General features: G+C 36.7%; 1 protein-coding gene across 1 annotated transcript in view; it reads right to left on the bottom strand.

Annotated features, from left to right (window-relative positions):
• Positions 1-26,333, bottom strand: part of CUBN (cubilin) — a 250,291-nt gene that overhangs the window by 97,881 nt on the left and 126,077 nt on the right. Inside the window, exons 32-39 of the mRNA XM_054593125.1 lie at positions 16,588-16,747; positions 14,690-14,803; positions 12,386-12,496; positions 10,929-11,057; positions 9,796-9,928; positions 3,558-3,763; positions 2,632-2,816; positions 1,060-1,252 (exon numbers count right to left, since the gene is read on the bottom strand). Of these exons, the coding sequence (XP_054449100.1) occupies positions 1,060-1,252; positions 2,632-2,816; positions 3,558-3,763; positions 9,796-9,928; positions 10,929-11,057; positions 12,386-12,496; positions 14,690-14,803; positions 16,588-16,747 (1,231 nt within the window). The remainder of the gene's footprint in view (positions 1-1,059; positions 1,253-2,631; positions 2,817-3,557; positions 3,764-9,795; positions 9,929-10,928; positions 11,058-12,385; positions 12,497-14,689; positions 14,804-16,587; positions 16,748-26,333) is intronic.

Genomic DNA, 26,333 nt, shown 5'->3' with positions numbered 1-26,333 from the left:
ACTTAAGTTTTGTGGATATAAAAAAGCTTAACTCAAGTTTACTTACAAGAGCTTTCTAAAGTTAAATGGATAGCTCTAAATTACACTTGGCAATCTAGCTGATGGCTTTTTGCTCTAGAATAAATATATTAATATTTTAAGGGAGAGATTCATATTCATTGTTATTAAAGTACTATATAAAGGAGGTGAAAATAACATCTCAGAACAGAATACTAAGGGTCAATAATAAAAATAAGTATGAGCTATACCTTCAGTGATCATTGTTGATAAAAACTCTCAAGAAGTTGGAAGCAAATGGACTCTAATCTTTTAAGGTCTATTTACTACTACAGTAAGTTTACAGTTTGAATATTCTTCAATGAGATCCTATGATAATGTGTCCCAATCAAATATTTCAAGAACTAAGAATATCCTCCAAGAAATATCTGCTGAATTTCTTCTATATCAATCTTCAAATCCATAAAAGCCACTCAAAGTTATTTAAACAATTTTTAAAGGAAAAGGCACAGTCCCCCAAAACACTGCTTACTGAGGGAACTAAGGATATCTTAAAAAAAGTAAAATAAAAACTTAAAATTTAGACCAATTTTACCTTGAAACATGAAGGTTTACAACCAGCCAAAGGGTAAGTGAAGCACTTTTTAAAACAAATTTAAAATGAAATTCAGAGGGGAAAGAGTCACATCTCTCTACTAGTGCATCCTTAACTAGCTTGGGTATGTATGTGCATATATTTGGATGTGTGTGTGTGGTATTTGTAAATCAAATTTTCAGAGATCTCTAAGGTAATCACTAGATATTGTAAGTAGAATATCTTATGGATTTTAAATCCCTAATTAATATGAGAAATATAATGGGAAACTGGCATTTTTAGAAACAAACATACCATTTTTACATATTATGAAACTAAAATAACACCTAAAGGAATGGTAGAAGGTTTGGGAGCTGTATTTATTCTTCTAAGTTCATTTGTGTATTTGGCTCCTATTATAGTAGGGCTCTTTGGAATACTGGCTTACACATATCAGCCCCTGAAAAGAATTTCATTACGAAACACACCTGTAGCAATGGTAGGTAAGGGTCCAAGAGAGACATTCATTGCAAACCACTCCAGAAGGAATCCTTTCCCTGAGACTGAAGAGTCAGAAGTAAATCGAAATGTCAAAGAATTTCTTGTGGAGCTAAAGGATTCAATCTGGGTGCCACAGTAAGTTCCAATCAGGCGAGAATGAATGCCAACACCATCATAAATCTGCATATAAAAAACAGATAATAGAGCATTGAATTAAGGCAATTACTTCCAGTGTCTTCATTTAAAAAACTAAAAGAATGCCTTACATAATTATAATGTTATCAGAAGGGGAAAATAATGAGAAAACATGTCTTAAAATAAAAATGTCATTAAATGTATATGATTGCAATAATTTAATGTGGTTTAAAATTTCTTACACCTTTGTTGCTGAATTATATTAATAAACATAGTCTATGTGATATAGTTCACCATAGGACTTATAGTAAATTTTGGTGTTGGAAAAGTAGAAACCAGATAATCATACAAAAACAACTCTTATTGAATTGCTTTGAGGCCTCAAAGAGGATTAGGAAGAAAGGGAAAAAGCAACAAGAAAGAGGAAAGGTATAGTAAGACAGAGTGAACAGGAATCCTAAAGGAGCTCCTATCTCCACCGAAGTAAAGACGCAGAATTAGTGACAACAAAAGGATTGTAGCTTGCAACAGCTCAGCACACCTTCAAAGCACTCAATAAATATTTTTCATTTGGCTTCGAGTATTAAGTTACCTACTTAGAGACGTATTTTACGATACTTCCCAAACACACAGCATGGAGCACATTTTGTTTTTTAATTGCACATGTGGATGGGTGCTATCCAACCACATTTCCTATTCTTCCCTCCATCTTATTGTAAATAGTTTGGAACAAATTCATTATGATTTTTATCATAAATTTCTGTACAGAAGCTAAAATTCAAACTCAGTTTTTCATATTATGCAATAATTATTTTCTCACATACTGAGCATGTGTCAGGTAATGGGTTCTATGAGCCATTATGAATCTAAGATTAATAAGATGAAATCATGACCATCAAGAATCGGGTAGTGAAATATTCAAACTCATATATTTCACATATATCAAAACATCATTCTACTTTTTCAATGCGTACAACATTTGTTTGTCAAATGTACCTCAATGAAGCTGGGGAGGAAATCTGATGGAGTTTTTGAAATTGATACAATATTCAATGTCTGGATGGCAATGATCACCACAATTTTTATATTTTTATTTATTTACTTATTTTTAAATGATTCTTCAAATTTTAATACCCTAACATAAGAATAAACAGGAAATGAGGTATAAGATAGACTACATAATTAAGTTATACATATGTGCTTAGACAAAATTCAAGATGCAAATTACAATAATGATAAAAACACAAATAAATATAATACCAGAATTACCTCTGTACAGGTAATCCAGAGGAGGTGATCCTAATTTAAGGCAAACAGACCATCCCACACAATTTGCAAGTGCTTGAATAGACATTAACTTGGATTTATTCTTGCCAACAGCAATTCACTAAAGTTATAAGCATCAGTTGCACTTGGAAACTCACCCTTAATTTGTCATAAAGGCAGTTGCGTGCTGATTCAACATCCATCTCCAAGATTCTGCCATGGATAACTTGGGAGGCATTCACATTTACTATCCACTGGTAATCAGAGTTGTGGGGGTAATTTCCAGGCCATAAGGGAGAGGCAACTTTCCCATGAGTTCCCACAATATTATCGTTGCCAAATACTAGGAGGAAAGAGAACTTTTAATTGGCTGTGATTTCCTTTCTGAACACTGAAAGAAATATTGTTTTCCTTTTGGTTTCTCTTAACTCCTGGAGAAGGGTGATTTTGTGAATAGAATTCCATCTCCTCATAGAAAGTTGCATGGTGGAAAACAAAGGATAACTTCCCATTTGAAAAGGGATTCCCAAACCCCAGGGGACTTAGGGACAGGGGAAGGCAGCAGGACCAGCCCCATTTTCTAATTTCCTAATTTTGGTTTACCTATTTTATTTTGTCTTACAAGAGAATAAAATGTTTTTAAAGATAAGAGAAACTGACATCTGAGAACCATATATATAAGAGCTAATTATGAAAAAGTTGAGTTAGAAAATAAAAGCACTTAACATTTTGTGCTATGAAAAGAATAACATTACAATATCTGAGCATTTAAAGTTAATCGCAAAATTATACTGAATGTTTTTAATTTGAAGAATATAGAGTTTATGAGATCAAATGAAATACATTTGATTTAAATGCAACAAACCTGAACTATATATATAAAATACCTTAAAGACTAACATGCTATTATGAAAAGAATTTAATTTAACAATTAGAACTAAAGCTTGACAAAAATATTAGAACCCTTGAGCATTCTCAGTGGCTCTTAATGAGCCACAGGTATGGACGTAATTTGAAAACAGTGTTAATCCCTTGTAGTTTGCAGGATTCCTTCGGAAGCCATCACTAAAATAGAGCAACTTACTCTTGGCAAATGCGGCCTGGAAGCCTGTGCTGCTGCCTGAGCCATCGGAGACAAACCTAACCCACAGCACATGCGCAACAGCGGATGAGTAATTGAGAGGGAGGACGCTGCCACAGTATCGTCCCACCAAGTGACCAGTGGCGTTGTCTTCCCGGATCTCTACAAAATCTCTGCTGCAGTCCTGAGAATCCTCCAGCTGGAAAGTTCTGATTTGAAAAGAAAAAATAAAATTTAGGGGGACTAAGTTGACAGAATAAACTTGGGGGTTATCCTGAACCACATGCTGGGTTAACCTGCTCACTTTTTATAATGTATCTTTAAGTGTCATTTTTTTTTTTTTTTGCTAACAAAAATGTCTTTTATTCAATTTTGTGGAAATGTTCAGTCAAGAGATATAAAGATAACTAATACAGTGCCTTCTAGGAATTTTATCTGTAGGGGAGGAAATTGGTCAAGAGTACAGAAAAAAATAAGTATTATAAGAGTACAGAAAAGAATAAGTATCATAAGTGCCATTCAGAGCTATGAAGTAGTGTAGTAACTTTGAGGCAGAGGTATCACATATAGATTGCTGGGGTCAGTAATAGCTTGATGGATAGATTTTTTTTTTAGATGGAAATGCAAATATTCATTGAATTTAGGTGTAGAAATGGTGGGCAGAGAATGCACGCCAGCAGCAGCACATACGCAGAAAAGGGTGGGGCATATTTAGAATCTGTGAGAGGTCTAGATTGGTTAGAACATTGAGCACTTTAAAGAAAAGTACTAAAAAATGACATAGCTGGGAGCAGAATGAAGGGCTAACTTTGGCAGTGCATAATTATCAATTAAAGGCACACACACAATTTCAAGAAAGGTAGAAAAGTATGGCATTTGTAATTCACAGGCTAGTGTTCAAGCATGCGCTATTCAATTTGCATTATATTCTGCAATTATGGTGACATAGGGGGATGGAGGGTAAGAAATAATATCCACCTCAGATAATGGTCATTAGTAACATATATAAAAAGTCTGAAACACACAGGTACTAAATGAATGCTTTTAAAACTGGGCTTTCATGCTTTTAAAATGTTCCTGTAATCAGGAATGTGCGGTATTGGTGTAAGGGTAGACAAATGAATGACATAGAAGAGAAAGTCCAGAGAAAAATAGACAAATATAGAACCAATACAACCTAAGCCACATCATCAAGACAATTCAATGGGGAAAGAAGTTGTTTTAACAAGTGGTGCTGCAATAACTGGGTATCTTTATGGATGAGAAAAAGAAGCTACACCCTGCCTCTCTCCATGCACAGAAACCAATTTAATATTTCTCATAGGTATAAACCTAAGACCTAAAATCATAAAGCTCCTTGAAGAAAGCAGACTACCCTTATAACTTTGGGACAGGCAAATATTTCTTAGAATGCAAAAGGCACTATATACAAGATTAAAAATTAATAAATTTGGCTTAATAGAAAATTAAACATCTCTCCTTATTAAATGCATGAATTAAAAAATTAATAAGCAAGTCACAGAGTTTGGGAAAGAGAGAAGGAGAGATCATTGAAAAACAAGTATCTAACAAAAGACTCAGATCTGGAATATAGAAGAATTCCTACAAACAAACAATGAAAAAATAACCAAATTAGAAATGAACAAGAGACTTGAACATACACTTCAAAAGAGATGATGAGTGAATGGCCAAGGAGAATGTGAAAAGTACATTACATCATTAGTCATCAGAGCAATGGAAATTAAATATTGCAAAAAGATACCCTTTCACACCCATCAGAAGGGCTAAAATAGAAAAGATGGACAAGATCAAAGGTTGGTAAGCATGCAGAGCAACTGGAAGTCTCATATGTTTCTGGTAGGAATGTATATTAATACAACTGCTTTGAGTAATTATTTGGCAGTTTCTTATAAAACACACAATTAATGTCCAAGAAATTTCACTCCTAGATTTTTATCCAAGAGAAATAAAAACACATGACCATGCTACTCTCCTGAATATAATAGAACTCTTGCAACTCAAAAATACAAAATAACTCAATTTAAAAATGGCAAAGGACTGAATAGACCTTTTTCCAAAGAAGATACATGAGTGACTAATAAGAATATGAAAAGGTACTCATCATTGTTAGTTATTAGAGAAATGGAAATCAAAACCACAGTGAAATAACACTGCATATCCATTAGGATGGCTATTATTTAAAAAATGGACTATAACAAGTATTGATAAAGATATGGAGAAATCATAACTTGTGCATTGCTGGTGAAAATATAAAATGGTGCAGTTACCATGAAAGGCAATTTAGCAGTTCCTCAAAAACTTAAACATAGAATTATCTTAAGAAGCAGTAATTCCATTTCAAGGTATATACTCAAAGGATATGTTAAAATAGATATAAAAAGCTATTTAACTCTCTCTCTCTATACATATATATTTATATATAGCTCTCATATATAAACAAATAAAACTCTATATAACTATATATAATATAGCTATAAACAAAACTATATATGTACAACTTCTTTGATAAAACAATATATAAAAACACATATACAACTACATATACAATACCACATTTATATATGTACACAAACACTCTAGAATAATATTCAGCTTTTAAAAAGAATGAAATTCTGATATATGCTACAACACAGATGAGGCCTGAAAACATTATGCTAAGTAGAATAAGCTAGACACAAAAGGACACAGATTGTGTGATTCTACTTAAATGAGAAATTTGGAATTGGGACATTTGTAAAGACAGAAAGCAGAACAGAGGTTACCAGGGTCTGGGAGCAGAGGAAAAAGGGGGGTTATTATCTCCTGGGTACAGGGTTTCTGTTTAGTACGATGAAAAAGTACTAGAAATGGGAACAGTGCTGGTTTCAGAAAATTGTGGATACGGAAAATGCCACTGAAATATACACATAAAATTGGGTAAAATGTTGATTTTTACATTATGTCTTTTCATCACATTAAAAAATATTGAGGAATTCTGAGTGGTAAAATTAGATAATCAGAGCTCATCTTGAGAATATTATCTTGCAGTAACATATAATAGTAATGACTGCCAGAAGCAGAAAAAAAATATTTTTTGTTTCTTTGCTACACTGAATCTAAAAGAATGGCACATCACCCAAGTGGGCTATCCATTGGAGCTAATATGTAGGTTTGGACTTCAGAGGAGACTCTGGGACTATACTCGGAAACCACTTATGTGTATATGGTGATAGTTGAACACATGGCTAGACTAGGGGGTTAGAAATCAAAGGTTGGGAATCATAAGTAGAGAGAAATAAGGGATGAGAACAGAAACTTAGGGAAGACTCATATTTTGAGTACAGTGAAAGGAAAAAAACAGACACAGAAGTGATCTAAGAAATTTGGTGCTCAGTTTTATTACCTATAATAGTATCAACACTGGAAAATATGCTAACATTGTTTTCTTTTGCTTCTCAGAAAAAAAGAGAGAGGGAGAGAAAAGGAAATCATTTTCCTCAGCAGATGATTTACAGGAAATTTCTTCTAAGCCTTTCTATTCAAAGTGCGGCACATGGCCCAGGAGCCTCAGCATCACCAGAGAGTGTGTGTGAAATGAAAAATCAGGGCCCACCAACAAACTGAATTAGACTGTGGATTTTAGCAAGACCTCAGGTGGTCAGTATGCATATTAAAGTCCGGTCCACAGGTCCAGAACATGACTAAATGCATTTCTTTTCTGTTTTAGTACCAGACTGGTATGATCCAGTGCTAAACTGCAGAAAAGGCATTTTTATTAGAAGTGATGGTAAGATGATATTCACAAGAATTGAATTAAACTTAGGTCAGTACATTTTAGAAGCAAATCTCCCATTTTTTCCAAACACTTTGGCTAAGATCTGTTAGTAAAAATATGATGAGGAACAAAAATAGTACAATCACTGTTTCTCATTATCTCATTTTGATTCTTGAACCAAGATCAATCACTTTCAAAAAGCACTCTGCAAGCATAAAATATACTTTTTTGTTAATTCCTTTACAAAAAAACTCCTTTTTAATTTTTATCCCCCTCTCCTGTCCTTTTTGTTGCAGATTCAACCATAATTTCTTCAATTCTTCTCCCTACTCAATTTCACCACAGTGTCCACGATCCAAACCCCGTGTTTTAGAACTTGACATATTCCATATGCTTCTCTCACTCCCCAGAGGGATGTTTCCAAGCCCTCATCTGGATATAGTTTAGAGCATGCAGAAATAACTTGCAGGCCTTGCCATAAAACCTTTCTCATTATCATCTACATACAGAGGAACAGCTTGCGTTCTACAAAATTTATTTTAAAAATAAAACTCAAGCAAGTAACAAGAAATAATAAAATTAACTTCTTATGGATAAGAAAGGAAAGAGCTGAGTCATTAAGATTTGTCTATACAAAAACTAGGATTTTACTTCCTTAAAGAGAAAAATGGATGAAACTTGCTTTTCGTGTTTATCTCTCATCTTCCAGGAGAGCCCAGTGTTGTCCAGTTGAATTTAACTGTGAACTACCACTCCCGATACTTTAGAAACAGCAAAGTGAGAGAGTTTAGCATTCATTGAACATCTGGTATGCATCAGCCTTATGCTATACCCTTTAAATCTGACATCTTTATTCTCAGCAGTGTCCTATATGTATATGATTATCTGCTATAGATGAAATGAATCTTTTTGTGTTTTAAATTAATAGTTTCTTAACATTAATTTATTAGTAACTTATCAAGAACCTATTTGATCTTAAACATTACAGTGCCTAGCCCAGTTCCTGGCAACCCAAATATCACACTGGTCAACAATGTAAATGTGGTAGAGACTGAGAGGGAAAAATTAAAAAGAGGCCCTTTCATTTGACAATTGTGAGGCCTGGTAAGCCATGTGAACGACTTTGGACTTCATCACTGGGATAATGATGATGTTGTATTCATTATTAAATATAAAGCATCTAGCATGGTAGTAACATCTGACCATTATATGCCCAGCATGCAGTAGGGGCTTAATAAATATTGAATAAATATATCAGGTAAAAATTATATATATATTTTTTCCCATATAGAACTTTGTGTTTTTAATAAAGACAAAGAAAACAAAAACTTCTCTCTCCTTTGTGGCAATTTAAACGTTCATTGCCTTTCAGGCACTCAAAGGGCTTTGTTTTAATACAATGCCACTTGTACCCTGAAGAGGCACTGTCTGACTGATGGACTGCAAGCAAGCAACTTGAGATGCCTGAAAGTGGTCCAATTTTAAATCCATTTTTTAAACCCATTCTTGATGCATAGAATTGCATCTCCAGGAGCAGGAGCAAGACTTGTTTGAATAAATAGGCCAAATGTCTTCAAAACAATCCTCTTCCCCCAACACTAACTTATTATATTTTCTTCAGAAACAGAATTAGCAATCCCAAACAAAGCCCAACAATATGAAATACAGTATAATAAATAACTTTCAATTTAAAATGTGAATTTAAATACCAAAGTCTTATCATACAATATTTGTTAAGCATTCATTACCGGGGTGATATGTCACAGGCATCTCTGTATTGACAACTAAAATGTTCTATTTCACTTAGCACATGCTTTTCACTATCCACTTCTAGATAACACATTATTGTTTAATTTAATTTAAGACCACTCATATTATGGTGGGATCCTATGGTTAATTCCATAGCCACTGTCTACATTCGTAAAGTCTTATATAGTTCACTGAGGAACATAAGAGTGATTTTACAAATAACCCACTAAGTTTCAAAAGTTCCAAAAAATGTACCAAATTGTTCTTCACAGGAGCAGAAGGAAAGGTGGATTGGGTGGTGCGGCGGGGAGGCGGGGAGGCGGGGAGTAAGGGACAGGAGTAAGAAGGCTTAACTGAGATAGGATTTCTACTGGAAGAAAGAATGTTAGTGATTTTGGGGAAGAATCTAAACATTTGAAATTTAAAAAAAACAAAATTATTTTTCTCTGAAAATGAACACTCCACAATTTAATGCTCAGGCATGTACTTCTGGTAATATTAGGCAGGACTCTAGAACAATTCTCAAGAGAATTTTAATACTATTTATAACCCAAACTATGACTAAAACAGAGGAAATTTGGAAACAAGACTTCCTAAAGTTCCAAATGTATTTTCTAACAGTTGCTTGGACACATGCTATTAGCTGTCCATCCTATTAGTAACAGTGCTTCCTTCCTGTAGACTCACTGAAACAATACACCATAAAAAATGATTTACATAAAAGACAGCTGGAGCCGGTTGCCAGGGGAACTGATGATGTTCCAGACACATTCCACATTAGGGGGATAAACTTCTGGGTAGCCAGGGCTGTCGAAGATGCCTTCAACCATGTGGAAGTCTCCACCGCAAGCTGGAAGAAAAGAGATAATAGTGAGTGTCGGAACAAAGATCAAATATAAGACACCACAAGGTAAAGGAAAAAGAGGACTAGAGATGTTAACAGCACCCTTTTCACATTTTAAAAAATGCATGCCACATAAAATAAGGATAAGATTCTGAAAACTGAAAACTAAAAGCAGCAGGGTATGGTAGAGCAGAAGAAATCTCTGCATTTTCTTTTCTAAAAGACTATTCTCCCTGTGCACTATAATTTTATGTTAATAAAAAAACAAAATAAAAAACTTGTTTTAATCCTACAGCAACTCAGCATTTCTGGCCAAGATGATTTTCAACCCTGGCCTAGAACAGAAGGCAGTTTCCAGCCTTTTCCTCTCAGGAGAAGACTGAAACATACACACAGATCTCCTAGGTGTTCTCAGGCTTTTGAATGCTAATAACAAAGAAGCAGGCAGCTGATAAAGAGCACAGACTGAGAGACCCAGTACTAGATGGCTCGTCTTTCCTCTCATTCCCATGTGCCACCATCCATCAAGCATTCCATGACGACACACAGACCCTGCCTGGTCCAATTGCAAGGCCAGGGAGATGGGAGAACAGCAGTTGCTCATTCATGAAAGATGCCATTGGACACTGTCAATTAGAGGCTGCCTTCACCAACGCGTCAAAGAGAACACCAACACACTGACAAGCAAGCCATCCAAAGTCATTCCACTCAATTCTTCTCACTTCCAGAGTTCGTTATTAGCAGCCTTAGTCACAATAGCCAAGGTATGAAAACACCCGGAGTGTCTATCGGTGGAGGAACATGCACAGAAGTTGTGGTACAGAGTTCACTATTGCTAGAATTTATAAGTATGTTAACCTAATTTGGAAGAAGATAAGATCAGGCACAGAGGGGATCTCAGGAAACTAACTTCCAACTCTAAAGGTAAAAGAGTCCCAATTAACAAATCTAGAAATTCGACCCTGTTCCTTTTAACCTAGGAGCAGCATCTGTTAACATGACTGACCTGATGACGAGGCGGCATACGTAGCATGGAAACCATCAGAGTTCATAGTAGAATCAGAGATGAACCTCAGTGTCAGAGCATTGCTGAAGGAAGTGATGGGGCGGGGCATGGAGCTGCCACAGAAGCGGCCTAAGGGATGAAAATAATGACAAGGAGAATGGATGATAACATGGCATGGGCCATTATTTCTAATAAACATGGACTTACTGAAATCACAAGAAGCCAAAGCAAAGAGAAGAAATAACTATGCGGAGAACCATTTAAATCAGGGTCAGAGTTTGAGAACAATCCTGAGAATTAAAAAATAAATATAAATACAAGCACAGGAGAGATGATTTATAAACATGCTAAAGGACATCAGGGGAAAGTAAGAACAATGTACTTGGCCTGGCTCCAAATGTAACTAATTCTAAAATCTCTAGCACAGTAGGAGCCTGCACAAATAAATGCAATAATACTTAAAAGCAAAATATAATAGCTGAGAAAAGCGTGGGTGCTAGAACCAGAATACCTGACTTGACTGTCTATCTCTGCCATCTACTAGCTATGTGACCTGGGCAGGTTATTTAAGTTCCCTGTGGCTCGGTATCCCCACTTGAGAAAAGAGAATATTGATAAATAATGAAAACCATACATAAGTATGTGAGGATTAACTGAGTTACTATTTATTAAGTTCTTAGAGAGTACTCAGCACAATGTGAGTCCTATATGTGTTTGTTGAATACCGTACCATTGTTATTGGTCAAATGCTTATAGATAAAAAGCAACACAGTCAGAAGTGTGCACAGAGCAGAGGGTATTCATTGATTGCCCATGACTGTCTCAGGCACTGATCTGAGCCCTGGGAATATGCAACGAGCCAGATCAAAGCCCTTCCCTGAGGGGGCCCCTCCCATCTGCCAGTGCAGCCTGAGATGCTCACATATGAGTCACTCATAGAGAAAATAGAAATAACCTGAGATTGTTTTACTTGAGGACATTTCAGAAACTAGATAACAGCAGTGTTTCATTTTACTGGGCTGGCTTACAAACCGAACTCCAGATAATTTACTAACTTACAATTTTTTTTTTTTTTTTTGCTTCCACCGAGGACAAAACCAGAAAAAAAATATGCTCATTTGAATAAAAGAACTGTGGTCAAATACTAATAAGAAATTTCTCACAAAATGCTCTTTAATGCTGGGGTAGATTGCATTTTACTACTATATAAATTTTAAAAATTTACCTTTAAAAAATACAGAAACTAGTCACATCCTTGCATATGAATAAGCTGAGTTTTTTGAACCCCACATTAAATCCTGGTTTCTTTCCCTCTAATTATCTTTACTTGGTTTATCCTGCTCTCCTTGTTTATTGGAAACATTCTAACCTTGAATGACAGCACACACATATGCAAGAACATAAATAAAACCCAGGCAAGGCCACAGATGGAAACTAGAGAGCACCAGCCATAGTACCTCGGAGGGGCGCGTCTTCATAATTGCCATCCAAAATCTCTAAAAAGTCACGTGTACACGTTGTGCTGCTTTCAAGTCCAAAGTGGGTAAAGGAGAGGGTAATATGATTGACTGTAAGGAAAAAGAGAAGTCCATTTAATAAAGCACTGGCAAACAAAACATACAGGGAGAGAAGTTTTACCTCTGATGATTTCATATGTGGGATCTCCAGCAGGGAAGCAGGGAATTGGGCAGATTCGCACAGAAGTTGAGGGGATGAAGAGGGAAAGTGACAACTGCCCTGCTGAAAGATTTTCTTTGAAGGGTAACAGAATCCATGTGTTTGAAAATGCCTATAGAATCTGAAATGCTGGTAAAGAAGAGGACTGCTGGGCAGGTTTATTCCCTGGACTCTGGGGAATAGCCTGTTGGAATATGATAATCTTGACACATTTTTATAACAGCCATAACTATATTCTTCTCCTAAGTATTTTTTTCAATAGAATAGTTTCTTAAATCATGGTTCTTTACATATGCTTTAAAGTAAGACACTCTTTTCTCCCTGCCACCCCTATCTTATCTAACACTGCCAGTTTTACTTTGAGGCCAGGGCCCCCAAGGTTCAGAGTCATTTAAAAAGAGAGTTTGTGGTTTTTTGTTGTTGTTGTTTTTTTCATTTTGCCCTGGCTCAGTGGATTGAGTGCTGACCTGTGAACCAAAAGGTCACTGGTTTGATTCCCAGCCAGGGCACAAGCCTAGGTTGTAGGCTAGGTCCTTGGTTGGGGACATGTGAGAGGCCACTGTTTCTCTCTCAAGCAACAATTTTTCTCTCCCTCTCTGTCTCCTTCCCTTCCCCTCTCTATAAAAATAAATAAATAAAATCTTTTAAAAAGGAATAATAATGCTAGTTTTAACAAGAAAACTTTGACAACAGTGAGGTGATTACAGAGATGGGTAGAAGGGAGTACCAGGGAAATAAATGGTAATGGAAAAAAATACAATAAAAAATAAATTAATTAATAAACAAAAGGGAAGCTTTGAATTACTTGCTCAACAGTAAGTGCCTGGATATCTTTTCCTTTTGTTGTGCTTCCAGGGTCCCTCGTCTTCAGAACAGGAACTGTCCTTGTTGCTGGTTTTGAGCCAATGAGATCTTTCATCTAAATGCTTTACAACTCATTATAAATTATCCTTAGGTGCAGAACAGCTGGTTCAAGGGATGGGGGGGCTCTTCACCTAAGGCTCAGTTTCTAGAGGGCTGGCAACTTGCTTTGGGGCTCCATGCTCCAGGCTGCCATTGGTTAAGGACTACATTACCAACTTCCGAATCATATGTATGCCAGTAAAGATAGCCATTTCTTAACTCTTAACATCCCTAGGAACATGTTAGAGAATATTTAAGCCAAACTCATCATTTTTTAGATTAGCTAATGGGGCCTCATTAGCTTAAGTGACTTGCCTATTATCACACAGGTCATTAATTATAGATTGTAGCTGAGAGCTTAATGCCTTTCACACATTATGTCTGAAATCATAAATTTTTCCTTAAAACCTGAAGGAAGGGCAGGGCTCATCTGAAACAAGATTCATAATGGCCCCAGGATCACCCTCTTTGCAGTTACTTTGCTTGAGTCCGTAAGGGTCTCCTCAGGTTCTTCGTCTATAAAATGTGAGCAGTAATCCTTAGCACCAGATTAGCACCAGATTACTACCAGGTCAGAAAATAAGATTCTAGGATTTCAAAAACAAAATAATGTAAGTACTTACTAAATGTTTCTTCCTGGCCTGTGCTGAGATTTTTTTTTTTTTTTTTTCTTTTTAAACACATGCACTGCAGGAGAGACCAGGTTTTAGCATTACCTTTCACTTTGATTAAAGATCCATCCACTTATGGCATTGCCTCCCAAAATTATGGCATTAATTTTCCAGGCTATGGTTCTTATTTATTTATTCATTTAGCAACTGTTTTTGTGCATACATGCCCAAAACTATTTACGTATCAATTATTTTTGCTCATCTCCAATCTCACAGGCTTTTTAATATAGCTAGGTTATATAGGTTTTGGTATTTTTCCCTTTAGTAGGCCTTGACACTTAAAACAGATTTTAAATTAAGAATAAAAGGTAAAATAACTCCCCTATCCAATTAGGAAATGCTTGTTCTTGAGCACAGCAGGAACTGGGACTTGCCAAAAAATAAATAAATAAAAAAGAGGAAGGCCATCAATTGTTATCTCAGAGGAGATAAGCACATTAGTCATAGACAGCTTTTCCCACAGGCACCCTCCATCCTGAATTCCTTTTCTTCTTTATTTTTGTTACTTACATGGAGGTTGAGCTTGAATTGTCCAGCTGCAGTTCTGGTTGTCCGGATACTTGGCAGGGAACAATGGAGAGGATATTGTGTCAAATGAGTTGGTGAGGATGTAGCCTCCACAGACTGAGGAACACACAAGTACACACGTGTTATAGACTTTTGATGTCCACTTACTATGCACAACAATTATTTGATGAACGAAAACATAACTGGTTTTTTCTTATTTCCGAAATTCAGGCCAAGGAAGTAATCTGCCAAGGAAGCTGCACATAAACCATGAGAAAATGGGAATGCACTGTACATTTATAACAATATTCTTCAATTACAGGAAGTGGGGAATGACACAGAACAACAGATTAAATGGCTATGAATTGACTGAATCACTGAAACAAAACTCTGGCATTGATTCACTTACTCTGCCTACTCATAAATTATATGCATAGAAATAACCTGTTTGTGGACAGTATTTTCTAGGAAAATCCTATGACATTGAACAAGACTTTACCAGGGTGGCCGTGGATTATCAGAGAAGTGCACAGCTCTATGGGAGTACAGGAGGGGAGAGTCTGCTACCAGTGAGAGTGTAAGAGGGGACAGTGGCTAAAATGACTTCCCTATTAATACATAGGTCATTAATTATAGATTGGAGCCAAGACAGTGGCTAAGGGACTTGGGGGTGAGGAAGGTAGTTCAGGGGAGGGCAGCCTGAGCACAAACACAGAGGGCGGTAAGGACGGCATCTACACATGGGGTGAAGCAGGTGGCACTTGGGGGAGTGCTGAAGGTGACACTGGATAAAAGATCAAAGCAGCTTCCTGGGCCCTTGGGTAACATCTGCAGGAGCTCCGGCACCATTCTCTAGGCAGCGTGGTGCCAAGACAGGGTATGATCGGAACAAGGCTCTTGTGAATGGACTTTGAAGGAAGATGGGGAATGGGTGGATAAGATTAAGTAGGCCTATTAGGGACTTTTTTTTTTAACTCTGAAGCAAACTATAAGCAATTAATTAAGTGGAAAAAAAAAAAAAAGAAGTGCTCGGAAACTGTTCTTCTTTAAAAGCGCAGAGAGTGATTGATTTATGCAGTCTGTCTCGCTCTAAAGTGTACAGTGCATCTTTGGGAGACCTTGATGATGCAGAAACTATCTCTAGCCAGGGCTCTTTTACAGTAGAATGCAAGCAAGGGCACTGAGACAAACAAATGACTAAGCAGACTAAAGTTATTTGAAAGGGCAAGAGTCATCTGAACGAAAATCAGAGGCCTTACTGAAGCTGACCAACCATGCTTCTCGTTCTGGGTTCCATCTCAGACACTGGGATAAAGGGTTCATCTCCAAGAATTACCCGATAAAAGGCAATGGGTATAAAAGTATAGTAAAAAGAACTGGAAAGTGGTGATTTAGAACAAAAACCATGGAAAACCACCTCGACAGGTAGACAACAGCAGGATTCAGAAATGTGGGCAGCGACTGCCTCAAGGGTTAGAATCTGACTACAAAACTTTATGAGCAAGTCTTGTAATTTATAGAGGTATCTTTCCTTCTAGCATACAACTTTGGATAAATGCTAGGTAATTTATCTATGGATAAATGAATTTGGATAGACACTTTTTAAAAAGTTATGTCTCTAATATTAAGGCTACTTTTAAGTATTATTCTGAAAACTTGTTGGAGAGCTATAGACATCCAAGGGAAGTTAGCACCAAGTTAGGCAATGGTAAATTGAAAGGATCAACGATTGGAATAATTGCAAATCATAGTTCTTTGGTTCTAATATTTAAATTGTTGCGTAATAAGTAGAACGCTGGGACCAATTTCTAAGGATCGGTTTCACTTTATTGCAGCACCAGGAGAGGCTCTTAAGAATAGATGGCCTGTGCCTCCAAGAGACCCACCCACCTGGTACCTACTTTGCTGGAAATGAGCTCGGAAGCCCCTGCTCTGTCTAGAAGGGCCAGACTGAAATCTCACAAAGAGGCTGTTTCCAGAAGAGATGATGGGGTTAGTCGGCTGCTGTCTCCCACACACACGGGCAAGGCGGGCAGCTGCAGAGCTTAAACCATCATGTGCCTACAAAGGAAGACAGCAGGGAAAATAATGGAATGATGATGGTTCAGAACTTTACACTTACATTCATGGACTCTCTGCACATTGGTGAGCTAGTGGAAAACCACACGTTTGCTAGATCAAGTGCTTTATTTTGTTGCCATGTCACACAGTTCCATGGGAATGTCTGAGGCCATTTCTAGGGACACACTAGGGATTTCAGTAGGAGTGTCCCTGCCAGGACCACTGCTAGAGCGCCGGGTGCTTTGCTAATACCATTGTTTTTGCAGCCCTTCTTCCTCTTCTGATTCCAGTGTGGTCACATCACAGGCCAAACCCACGACATACACTGAAAATGTTCATTGCAAGAATGAATACAGGGGCAAATCACTGAAAAATAATGATGAGTAACCATTCATTTTCAGAAAACCAACATTTGCTTTTTGTCCTTCATAGTGTTGTGTTTAAAAAGCAAGAAAAATGGCAGAATTCATTCAAATGATATAGTTGTGTGAGTTTGATTTAGAAAATTACCTCAAAAGTTAAGGAAATATATTGAGCCGTGTCTGCTCAGTATGATGTTGGGACTTAGGTGACCTCCCATACTTACCAATGGAATAGAGTTTATATTACATGAACCCAGACTTGCTGTATTGATTTGTGAAATTGAAGCTTGCTCATTCTCTTGGAACTCTGTGCGTCTGTGAGAAATTTTGAATGTCCTTATGTGCAAACCAGTGGTAAATGAGGTCTTTTTCTCTGGGTGATTATAATAATAGCAACTATTCATTAAGTGCTTACTGTATGCCGGGAACTGGAGTCAGCCCTTCACATACATTAGCCCATTTTTTTTCCTCCCAAGAATCCCTCCATTTTTAACAAGAGGACAACTGATGCACAAAGAGCCTAAGTAATGTCGCCAACTCACACAATTCCTGAGAGGGAGCAGGCCACATCGAACCAGACAGCTAGATTCCAGAGTACAGAATTGAAACTCTCATTGTGTCCACTGCAAGATATCAATTGAGTAGAATAGATGCACAAACCGGTCAGCCACCAGAGTGGGATTAAAATATGAAATTAAAATATAGTTGTTTCATTCAAAATATTGTCATTTACATATAGTAAGAAAGTCTTGGAAAAAAATTTAAAGTTCATGGATTTAATACAAGGAAAGGACTTTACCTTCCAATACCAATGACTTTAAATATCTAGTGATGATTATCATCGGTATTCTCTTTAGCACGTGAGTATAATTGGGAGGCTAGTCTCAGTTGAGTTTATACAAGTACATGAACCAAACATTAAGAGAATTTTTAACTCTCTCACAGTGGGGGCCAAAGATTTTACAATAATAAATTTTAAATAAATGTGGTTCCGCAGCAGCAATTATTTTCTTTTTTCTACTGTTTCTTTTTTTTTTACTTAATGTTTAAATTTTAAATCTATGTATCTAATAAATAAAACATTAAAACTGATTTTTATTCAACATTTAAAGATGGATTAAACTCTAAATTACATTTTCTTAACCAATTCAAAATATACTTTCCAATCTGGTATGACTGCTTTTTTTTGATATTTTGGACACCTTAAATAGTAGTCAAAATAACATATAAAGCATCATTACAAAATATCTTATGACATTTACACTTCAACCTACTTTCAAATATTACCATCATTGGTTTAATTAAAGACTTCATTATCTCTATATTTGGTTTTTTACTTTCCTAAGGTTATATCTATAACAACCTAGGATTTTAGTAATGTTATATTAATACTATCTTGCCTTAGAGACTACCTTCTGCAACATCTGGGGTAAGAAGGTCTGGCAATATACCAATTGGTTCTTGGTCAACACTACTTGCACAAGACTACTTGCTTCTCTTAAGGTGACTTGTTTGTTTAGAACAACATTTCTTAAACTCTAGTGGAACACTGGGGTTCTATGAGGTGTACAGACACCTCCACCAAGCAACAACAACACACTCATTCAGAAGATTTTGACAGGTCTTCTTTATTCATCCCTAAATTCAGAGCTCTAGTGAGTAAATGGATAATATTCCTTGCCTTTAAAAATTATCTCTTTTTCTCTGAATGACTACAATCTTCTTAAGACAAATAAATAAATGAAGGAAGGAAGGGAGGAAGGAAGAGAAGAAGGAAGGAAGAAAGGAAGGAAGGAAGGAAGGAAGGAACAAGGAAAGAAAGAAAGTTAGTTAAGGGTGGAAACTTCAGAAAGTCACATGAATGAGCCAGTGCCTGGGGATTCTTTGAGAGCAGCACATCTTCCAGGGGGTCTATATGTTTTCCAGCTCCCACCCCCTGGAGTTACAGGACCTCTGTTGAAATTTGTATGGCTTATGCACTGCTTCACAGGCAATGGATCCAAGTTAGAAGGTGTCCAAATGTCCCTGAATCAAAAGTACACACCAACAGCACCCTAAATTTGACTGACAATTGTATAAGCACTATCACAAACATCCCAACTTAGTCCTCATCACCACGTGATTTAAAAAAATGATAATAATAATAAACTAAGACTTAACAATGTGCTAGCTACTAAAACGTCTCATCCAGTGGAAGCTAGTGACAATGGAAGCTAGTGATGCAAGAGTCAGGAACTAAGTTCTTTCTCCAAATTCTTTTTCTTTTAAATCCTCACCCAGAGTATGTTTATTGATTTTTCTAGAGAGAAAGAGAGGGAGAAAGAGTGAGAGAAACGTCAATGTGAGAGAGAAACATCAATCAGTTGCCTCTCATATCATATGTACCTTGACCAGGAATCAAACCTGCAACCTTTTGGTATGTGGGACAATGCTCCAACCAGCTGGGCCACCCAGCCAGGTCTCTCTCTCCAAGTTCAACACTATATCATGTTACTTCTCCTTAACATGCTTTTGAGAGTTACTAAGTTACACATACCTAATTGTTATTATATAAAAGTATAATACCTCAGGTTACCAAGAAGACCATTGATTTTTTTAATAGTTTGGAATAACAATTTTTTTATTTCAGTGTGCTGTTAACATTTAAAATACCAAATTAATTTGTTTTAATTTTAAAATTAAAAGATAATATTCAAGAAAGAAAATGTGGGAAACCTTGTTCCTATTTTTTAAAATTCTAAAGTCATGAAAATTATCAACATGCATTTTCCCTTATTCCCATTTAGTGCCCAAGATAGAGCTGGCAAATTATATTATTGGCTACACATGGAACATATTTATATGACTTATAGATATATAATTCTTATTTAAGTCTACTGCCAAGAGTTCTCTAGGCCTAGGAAGTGATTTTCTGATCTGATACTAATAAAATAAAATTTTGAAGTTGAATCCACAAAAGAAATAGCGGCCGCCATCCTTGGGACTTACAAGCACCAGGGCTCTGAAAACAGGCAGCTCTAGTTAAGTAGTAATCTAATTTCTACAGAAAAGTTGGTGTCTTTAAAAGGACGCAGAGTTCTGTGAAGTTTCCCAACACCAACATACACATTCATAACACCAAACCTTAATTTTATCATATAAAAATAGGCATTTTAAAAAAACAGAATATTCCATGTCACAGACAATAAATGTTTGATGTTCAAATAAGTAAATAAATAATACATATAAGATTCTATGTCCTCTAAGAATAGACGATAAGGTTAAGTAAAACGGAGAGTTAAGAAAAAACTGTCCTCTCATGGATTAGAGTATATAAATGCATAACAGGCACGACAGTGGGTATAAGAGGCTATTCACAGTGGGAAAGAGGTCAGTTGGGGCTGCTTTCTGGGCAGTCTTTCTACATTCAGGCCCCAAAGGGTGGTGGAGGGGGATCCAATCACAGGGCACAGGCAAGGCCAGGCCACACACGCCGCTCCGAGGTGCCTTCTTGCTGACTGCACCAGCCTGTCACCCACTGTGAGAGGACATGAAAGGGGGACGATGGGGGGAGGACATCAGACGAGTCCCCAAAGCCCAGCGTATTCAGAACACATGACATTTATGGTGCTGTCAGGAACCTTCCACACCCGAAGCCAACGATCGTCAACAGGTAGGCCGCAAGGATTTTTAAAACATGCAGCATCTATCAATTCAGTCAGTGGCACTGACCACTTTTCCCTTAGACTGTTAAATAAAAAAAAAATGACAATAGTAGCTGCCTGGTTTGAATGAATCAAAACCATACCTATTTTTTTTGTCAGATCAGCAAAACATAATATATTTTTATGTGTGCTATAGGATTTTAGTAATTAGTTTATATGTTCCATGAGGTGAAAAATGTTGAAAATTGCTGTCCTGACTCTGGCCTGAAGTTAAAACGAAGCCAATAATTTATGAATTGTAATACTTATGCTTTAAAATCTTAAGGAGATTTGGGTAAACATCAGCCCTTTTCCAAAGTGCACACATGTCATTTGGAGCATAAAGTGACATGGGAAGGAAAACCATTTGAGAAAGAAACTACCATCCCTTTTTGATGATACTTCTAGAAGCCTACAGTCAGAGTCCTAAGAACTTATAATTTGAGAAAATAAAGGAGCTAAGAAAAAGGAATCCTTTACCTTACCATACCATTAATGATGACAGAAATACGCATTATTTTACAGTATGCATTATTTTACAGTACGCATTATTTAGAAGCTGATGCCAGAATTTCTTTTAGAGAGAAAAGGCCTTCATTTAGCAAAACACCTTCACAGACTCTCAGAGAATGATTGTGAGAGATGTTTATTTATTTTTTTACTGTTATTGTAGACAAGTCTCTCTCCTTGCCACCCTCCAGCTTCCTAATCCGAAAATGGGATGGACATGAGTACACACGCCTCATATTGTTCATCAGAATTAAATGAGTTAAAAGATACAAAGTGCTCAGGATAGTTCCTAGCATGTTGTAAGTACTTAATAGATGGTAGCCTCTGCTCTTAAGTGAGACAGAGGGATAGCTAAATTGCTATTTAAGAAATGAGTAAAGCTTTGGAAGGAGGGAGCTGGGAATCCATGGAGGTGAAAACAGAAAGTTCCAAGGGTGAAGGTTTGTCCAGCAACGTGGATGAAGCAGGAGGCTGAGCAGGAGACATAATTCATGGAAATTACTCAACTGGGATTGTGGGAGAGGCAGCTTCTGGCCTGGCTCCAATGATTCATGCCCTCGTCTAATCTCTTTCTCCGGCGTGTGGAATGGACCCAGTGACTTGGCTTCTAATAAATAGATTGCAAACGAAAGTAATAGGATGCCACTTCCATGATTAGGTTATGGAACTCTCCCTCTTGTTGGCACTCTGTCTTCCACTCTGCTCTTGCTTGCTCTGGTGAAGCAAGCTCTGTGGTATGAGATGCCCTGTAGAGAGGCCTACGTGGCAAGCTGCTGAGTGAGGGGGGCCCCTGCCAGCAGTCTGCAGGGGACTGAATCCTTCCAACAACCGTGTGAGTGAGCTAGGGCAGACTCCGGGGGGCCACACCTGGCTTCCTGACACAGAAACTATAAATGCTGTTGTTTTAAGACATTAAGTTTTGAGATAATTTGTTACGTAGCAATAAATAACCTAATACAGAGAGGATGAAATGAGGTATTGAGGAAGAAATGGACAATGAAACTGGAAGTCTAATAACACATTTTCATTCAACTGCTATGCTGCTTTCTGCACAACCACTTATCAGTACCTAAAATACTTCATGAAAGTCTATACTACACAAAAGAGTTTGGTGCTGTGGAGAAATATATAAAAGGGGTACAAATCCTAACTTTCTCTTAATAAGGAGCAGAGAGAAAGGGAATGGCCACAAGAAGCAAGAGACAGATGGCTCGAAATTTTAAAAGTGGCAATAAATGGACATCTGAGTGACCACCTCCCCTCTCTCCTCACTTCTCCATACAAGAATTCCTGAAAGTATTATGGGAGTGATAGGTGTCCCAGACCCCTGAGTCTCCTTTGCCTCACCTGAAGCAATGAACTGTGTCAAACCTGCATGAAGGAAGCACAAGTTATTCATGGGACTTAGTAACTTGGAGGTCTCTGGAGGTCTAAGATGTTGTTGGTGGGGGCACACACTACCCGAGCAGGCTGAATTGTGTGTGCAAAGGGAGGAAACTGAGATAGTGTGAGACTTTCACTTTCCTTTCAATAGTTGGCTCTCATGGGGTCAGAGAGAGGAGTCTCTGAGGTAACACGTGGTACCTGCCATCTGATTAGTTCTCCATGAATGTCAGTTGCCCTGGCAGGGAATCCCATGGTCTTCTTGCTTTGTTTCTTCTTTAGGTCTTTGGAAAGCAACGCTGTCACAAATTATGCAAGAATTTATTAGATCCATTAATGTACCGAGTTAAGTCAGGGATGACAAGGTATCCATCCAGTCTAGTTCAGGAAGGGTAGTGATTTTCTTAAAAAAAATTGGTGTTTCTCTCCAAACAACTTTCCTAAAAACCTGTCCCACTCCACAACACAGCTTCATAAATACTCAAAAAGTGGAGCCTAAACGGATGTTGACATCCATGCTCAGCTCAAACCACATTGCTCATGTTCTTTCAGTTGCTCAGCCTTCATTGACAGGCTACATACAGGATCCAGACCATCTAATGTTTTCCATCTGACCAACAGGCCAAGTGGAGAGCATGCTGAGCTCAGAATCTAAACACCTGGGAAACATAGGGATCTTGTGGTCGGAATACTTAGGAGCACTCTGTTCTCAGGTCACCTAGATGAAGACCTGAATTCACCTGGGGTATTTGTTTTTGCGAAGGTACTTCATAAGCTTCTGGTTATCAGTTACATCACCTTAAAACCAGGCACAGATAATTCCTCCTTCCTGCCTCATCATTGTAAAGACCAAATAAGACAATGTATTGAAAGTTTTATGGAATTTTATGGAATATGAGAGTAAGTCTATCCTATTTCTTGATAGGAATTCTCACACATACATTTTCTACTGGAATGTGGCAACATGGAGTAAAATATAAAAGCTAGCACCTTCACCTCTAGGCACCTACCCTAGGGAAACTCTTACATGATTGCATTCAGAAATACGTACAAGAGTATCCATTGTTATGAGGATTGCAATAGCAAAATACTGAATATTGGAAGCAATCTTAAAGAAACTGGAAGTGCATAATTATGGTTAATGTGCACTGGGGACAGGAGTGAATGGGTATATGACTCACAGTATATTCATAAAATGAAATATTGTATGATGGCAACAAGAATTCATTATCTCTGAAAGCATTGCGATCTCAACAAATATTAAAAACAGATTGTTGGATGAAAAGAGCAAATGGAAGAATATGTATTGTGTGGTATTATTTACATAAGGTTTAAAACATGCAAAAATAATAGTATATACCATAAATGCATGTACACATATAATAAGAAAAGGTATAAAAATAGCCATGGGCAAAAAGACAACCTACTAAACGAGAGAAGATATTTGCAAATGACGTATCTGATAAGAGGTGAATATCCAAAATGAATAAAGAACTCATCCAACTCAACATCAAAATAAAATAAAATAAAACCACAATCTGATTAAAAGATGGGCAGAGAACTTGAACAGACATTTCTCCAAAGAGGATATACAAATGGCCAATAGACATATGTAAAGATGCTCAACTTTACTAAACATCACAGAAATGCAAATCAAAACTACAATGAGATAACCTCACACCTGTCAGAATGTCTGTTATCAAAAAGTCAACAAATAACAAGCCTGGCAAGAATATAGAGGAAAATAACCCACATGCACTATTAGTAAGAGTGTAAATAGTGTAGCCACTATGAAAAACAGCATGGAGGCGTCTCAAAAATATAAATATAGAATTACCCTATGACCCAGCAATTCCATTTCTGGGGATTTATCCAAAGAAAACAAAAACACTAATTTGAAAAGATATATGTACCCCACTGGTCATTGCAACATTATCTAAATAGACAAGATACGGAAACAACCCAGGTATCCATCAATAGATGGATAAAGAAGTGAGATAGATAGATAGATAGATAGATAGATAGATAGATAGATAGATAGATAGATAGATAATCTTATTCAGCAATAATATATCATGGAATATTATTCCAAAATAAAAAAGAATGAAATCTTACCATTTGTGACAACATGGATAGACCTAGAGGATATTATGCTAAGTGAAATAAGTCAGAGAGAAAGACATGTACTGTATTATTTCACTTATATGTGGAATCTGATTTAAAAAACCAAAACAAATAAAAAACAGAAATAGAGTCGCAGATACAGAGAACAAGCTGATGGTTGCCAGAGGGAAGGAGAGTAGAGGACTGTGTGAACACAGGTATAAAATAAATGTCACAGGGATGTAATGCACAGCCCAGGGGGTATGGGCAATAACACAATAACTTTGCATGGTGACAGATGGTTACTAGGCTTATTGTGGTGAACATATCATGAGACATAAAATATAAAATAACTGTTTTATACCTGAAATGAATATATTATTATATATCTACTATATTTTCATAAAAAATAGCCATGAGAATAATAAGCCCCAATTCTCTTAAGTGGCTTCCTCTGGGACAGGGGCAGGGAGCGGTATTGGTGTGGGCTGCATGTGGGACTTCACTGTCTTTTTAGAAATTTATTTCTTTTGGAAAAAAAGAACTTGAAGCAAATATGATAAAATATTAAAATTTGGCCATTGCCCAGACAGTGGGATGTTTTTGTTCATTATATACTTTATATGCATCATGTAGGCTATACTGTTCTATACACTTAATATACTTCATAATAGAGTTTTTAATAAAAATAAGAAAATTTATATAAAGGAAATAAGAGGAAATGTAGACTAAGATTCACACATAAATACGTTCTTCATAGAATTTTTATAATAATAAAAAAACCCAGATGTTATCTAAGTGGAAAATAATAAGCTAATGGCTAACTGAATTCTGGTATGTTTATATAATTGAGTATATAGCCAAAGATAATATTTTTAAGAAGAAGTATATTAAATAATGCTAAGTAATAAAGCAAGATGCAAAATGATGTGCAGTATCACCTCAACTATCTATGTTTACATGTGTATAAACATGCATGTGAGTGTTTACATGTATTTGTTTGTGTAGGAAATAAGCCAAACTTTTATAGTTTGTCTCTGTATTGCAAAATTATGGATGGTATTAATTTCTTATTCTTTTCTGTACTTTAAAAATGTAGTATGAGGAGCATGTACAAATTTTAAATAACATATATATTGAAAATGTTTACGTGTTTAGCCAATCAGACATGTAAATGGTCACATACAGAGACATGACAATATGCTATTCAGATAACAGGACTGCGGTATCTAAACCAGATGGATATTAATGCTGCTTAATCTAGCCTTTTGCTGCCTGACAGGAATGTATCAAGTAACACGCATATGCTTCTGCTTTAAGATCTCCAAGATATTTGTTCGTTGGCCAATATCTACAACTGTAATAGACCTCTCTCCAAGCTCCAGGCTCATATATCCAGTGGCATCCCAGATCTCCTGGCTTGTATGGTCTCATAAACCTTGACAGTAAACATCTCAAACTGAAGTCATTTCCTTCCTTTTCCCCTAATTCCTCCTTTACTTTCATTTCTTGCCTCAGGAAATGCCAGAAGCATGTACCTAATTG

The sequence above is a fragment of the Pteronotus mesoamericanus genome, unplaced genomic scaffold (genome assembly GCF_021234165.1).
Source record: "Pteronotus mesoamericanus isolate MK-2021 breed Mesoamerican mustached bat unplaced genomic scaffold, CSHL_Meso_final contig_130, whole genome shotgun sequence".
NCBI classification, from domain to species: domain Eukaryota; kingdom Metazoa; phylum Chordata; class Mammalia; order Chiroptera; family Mormoopidae; genus Pteronotus; species Pteronotus mesoamericanus.
Note: the sequence above shows the minus strand (reverse complement) of the source record. Positions and strands in the feature narration are given on the sequence as shown.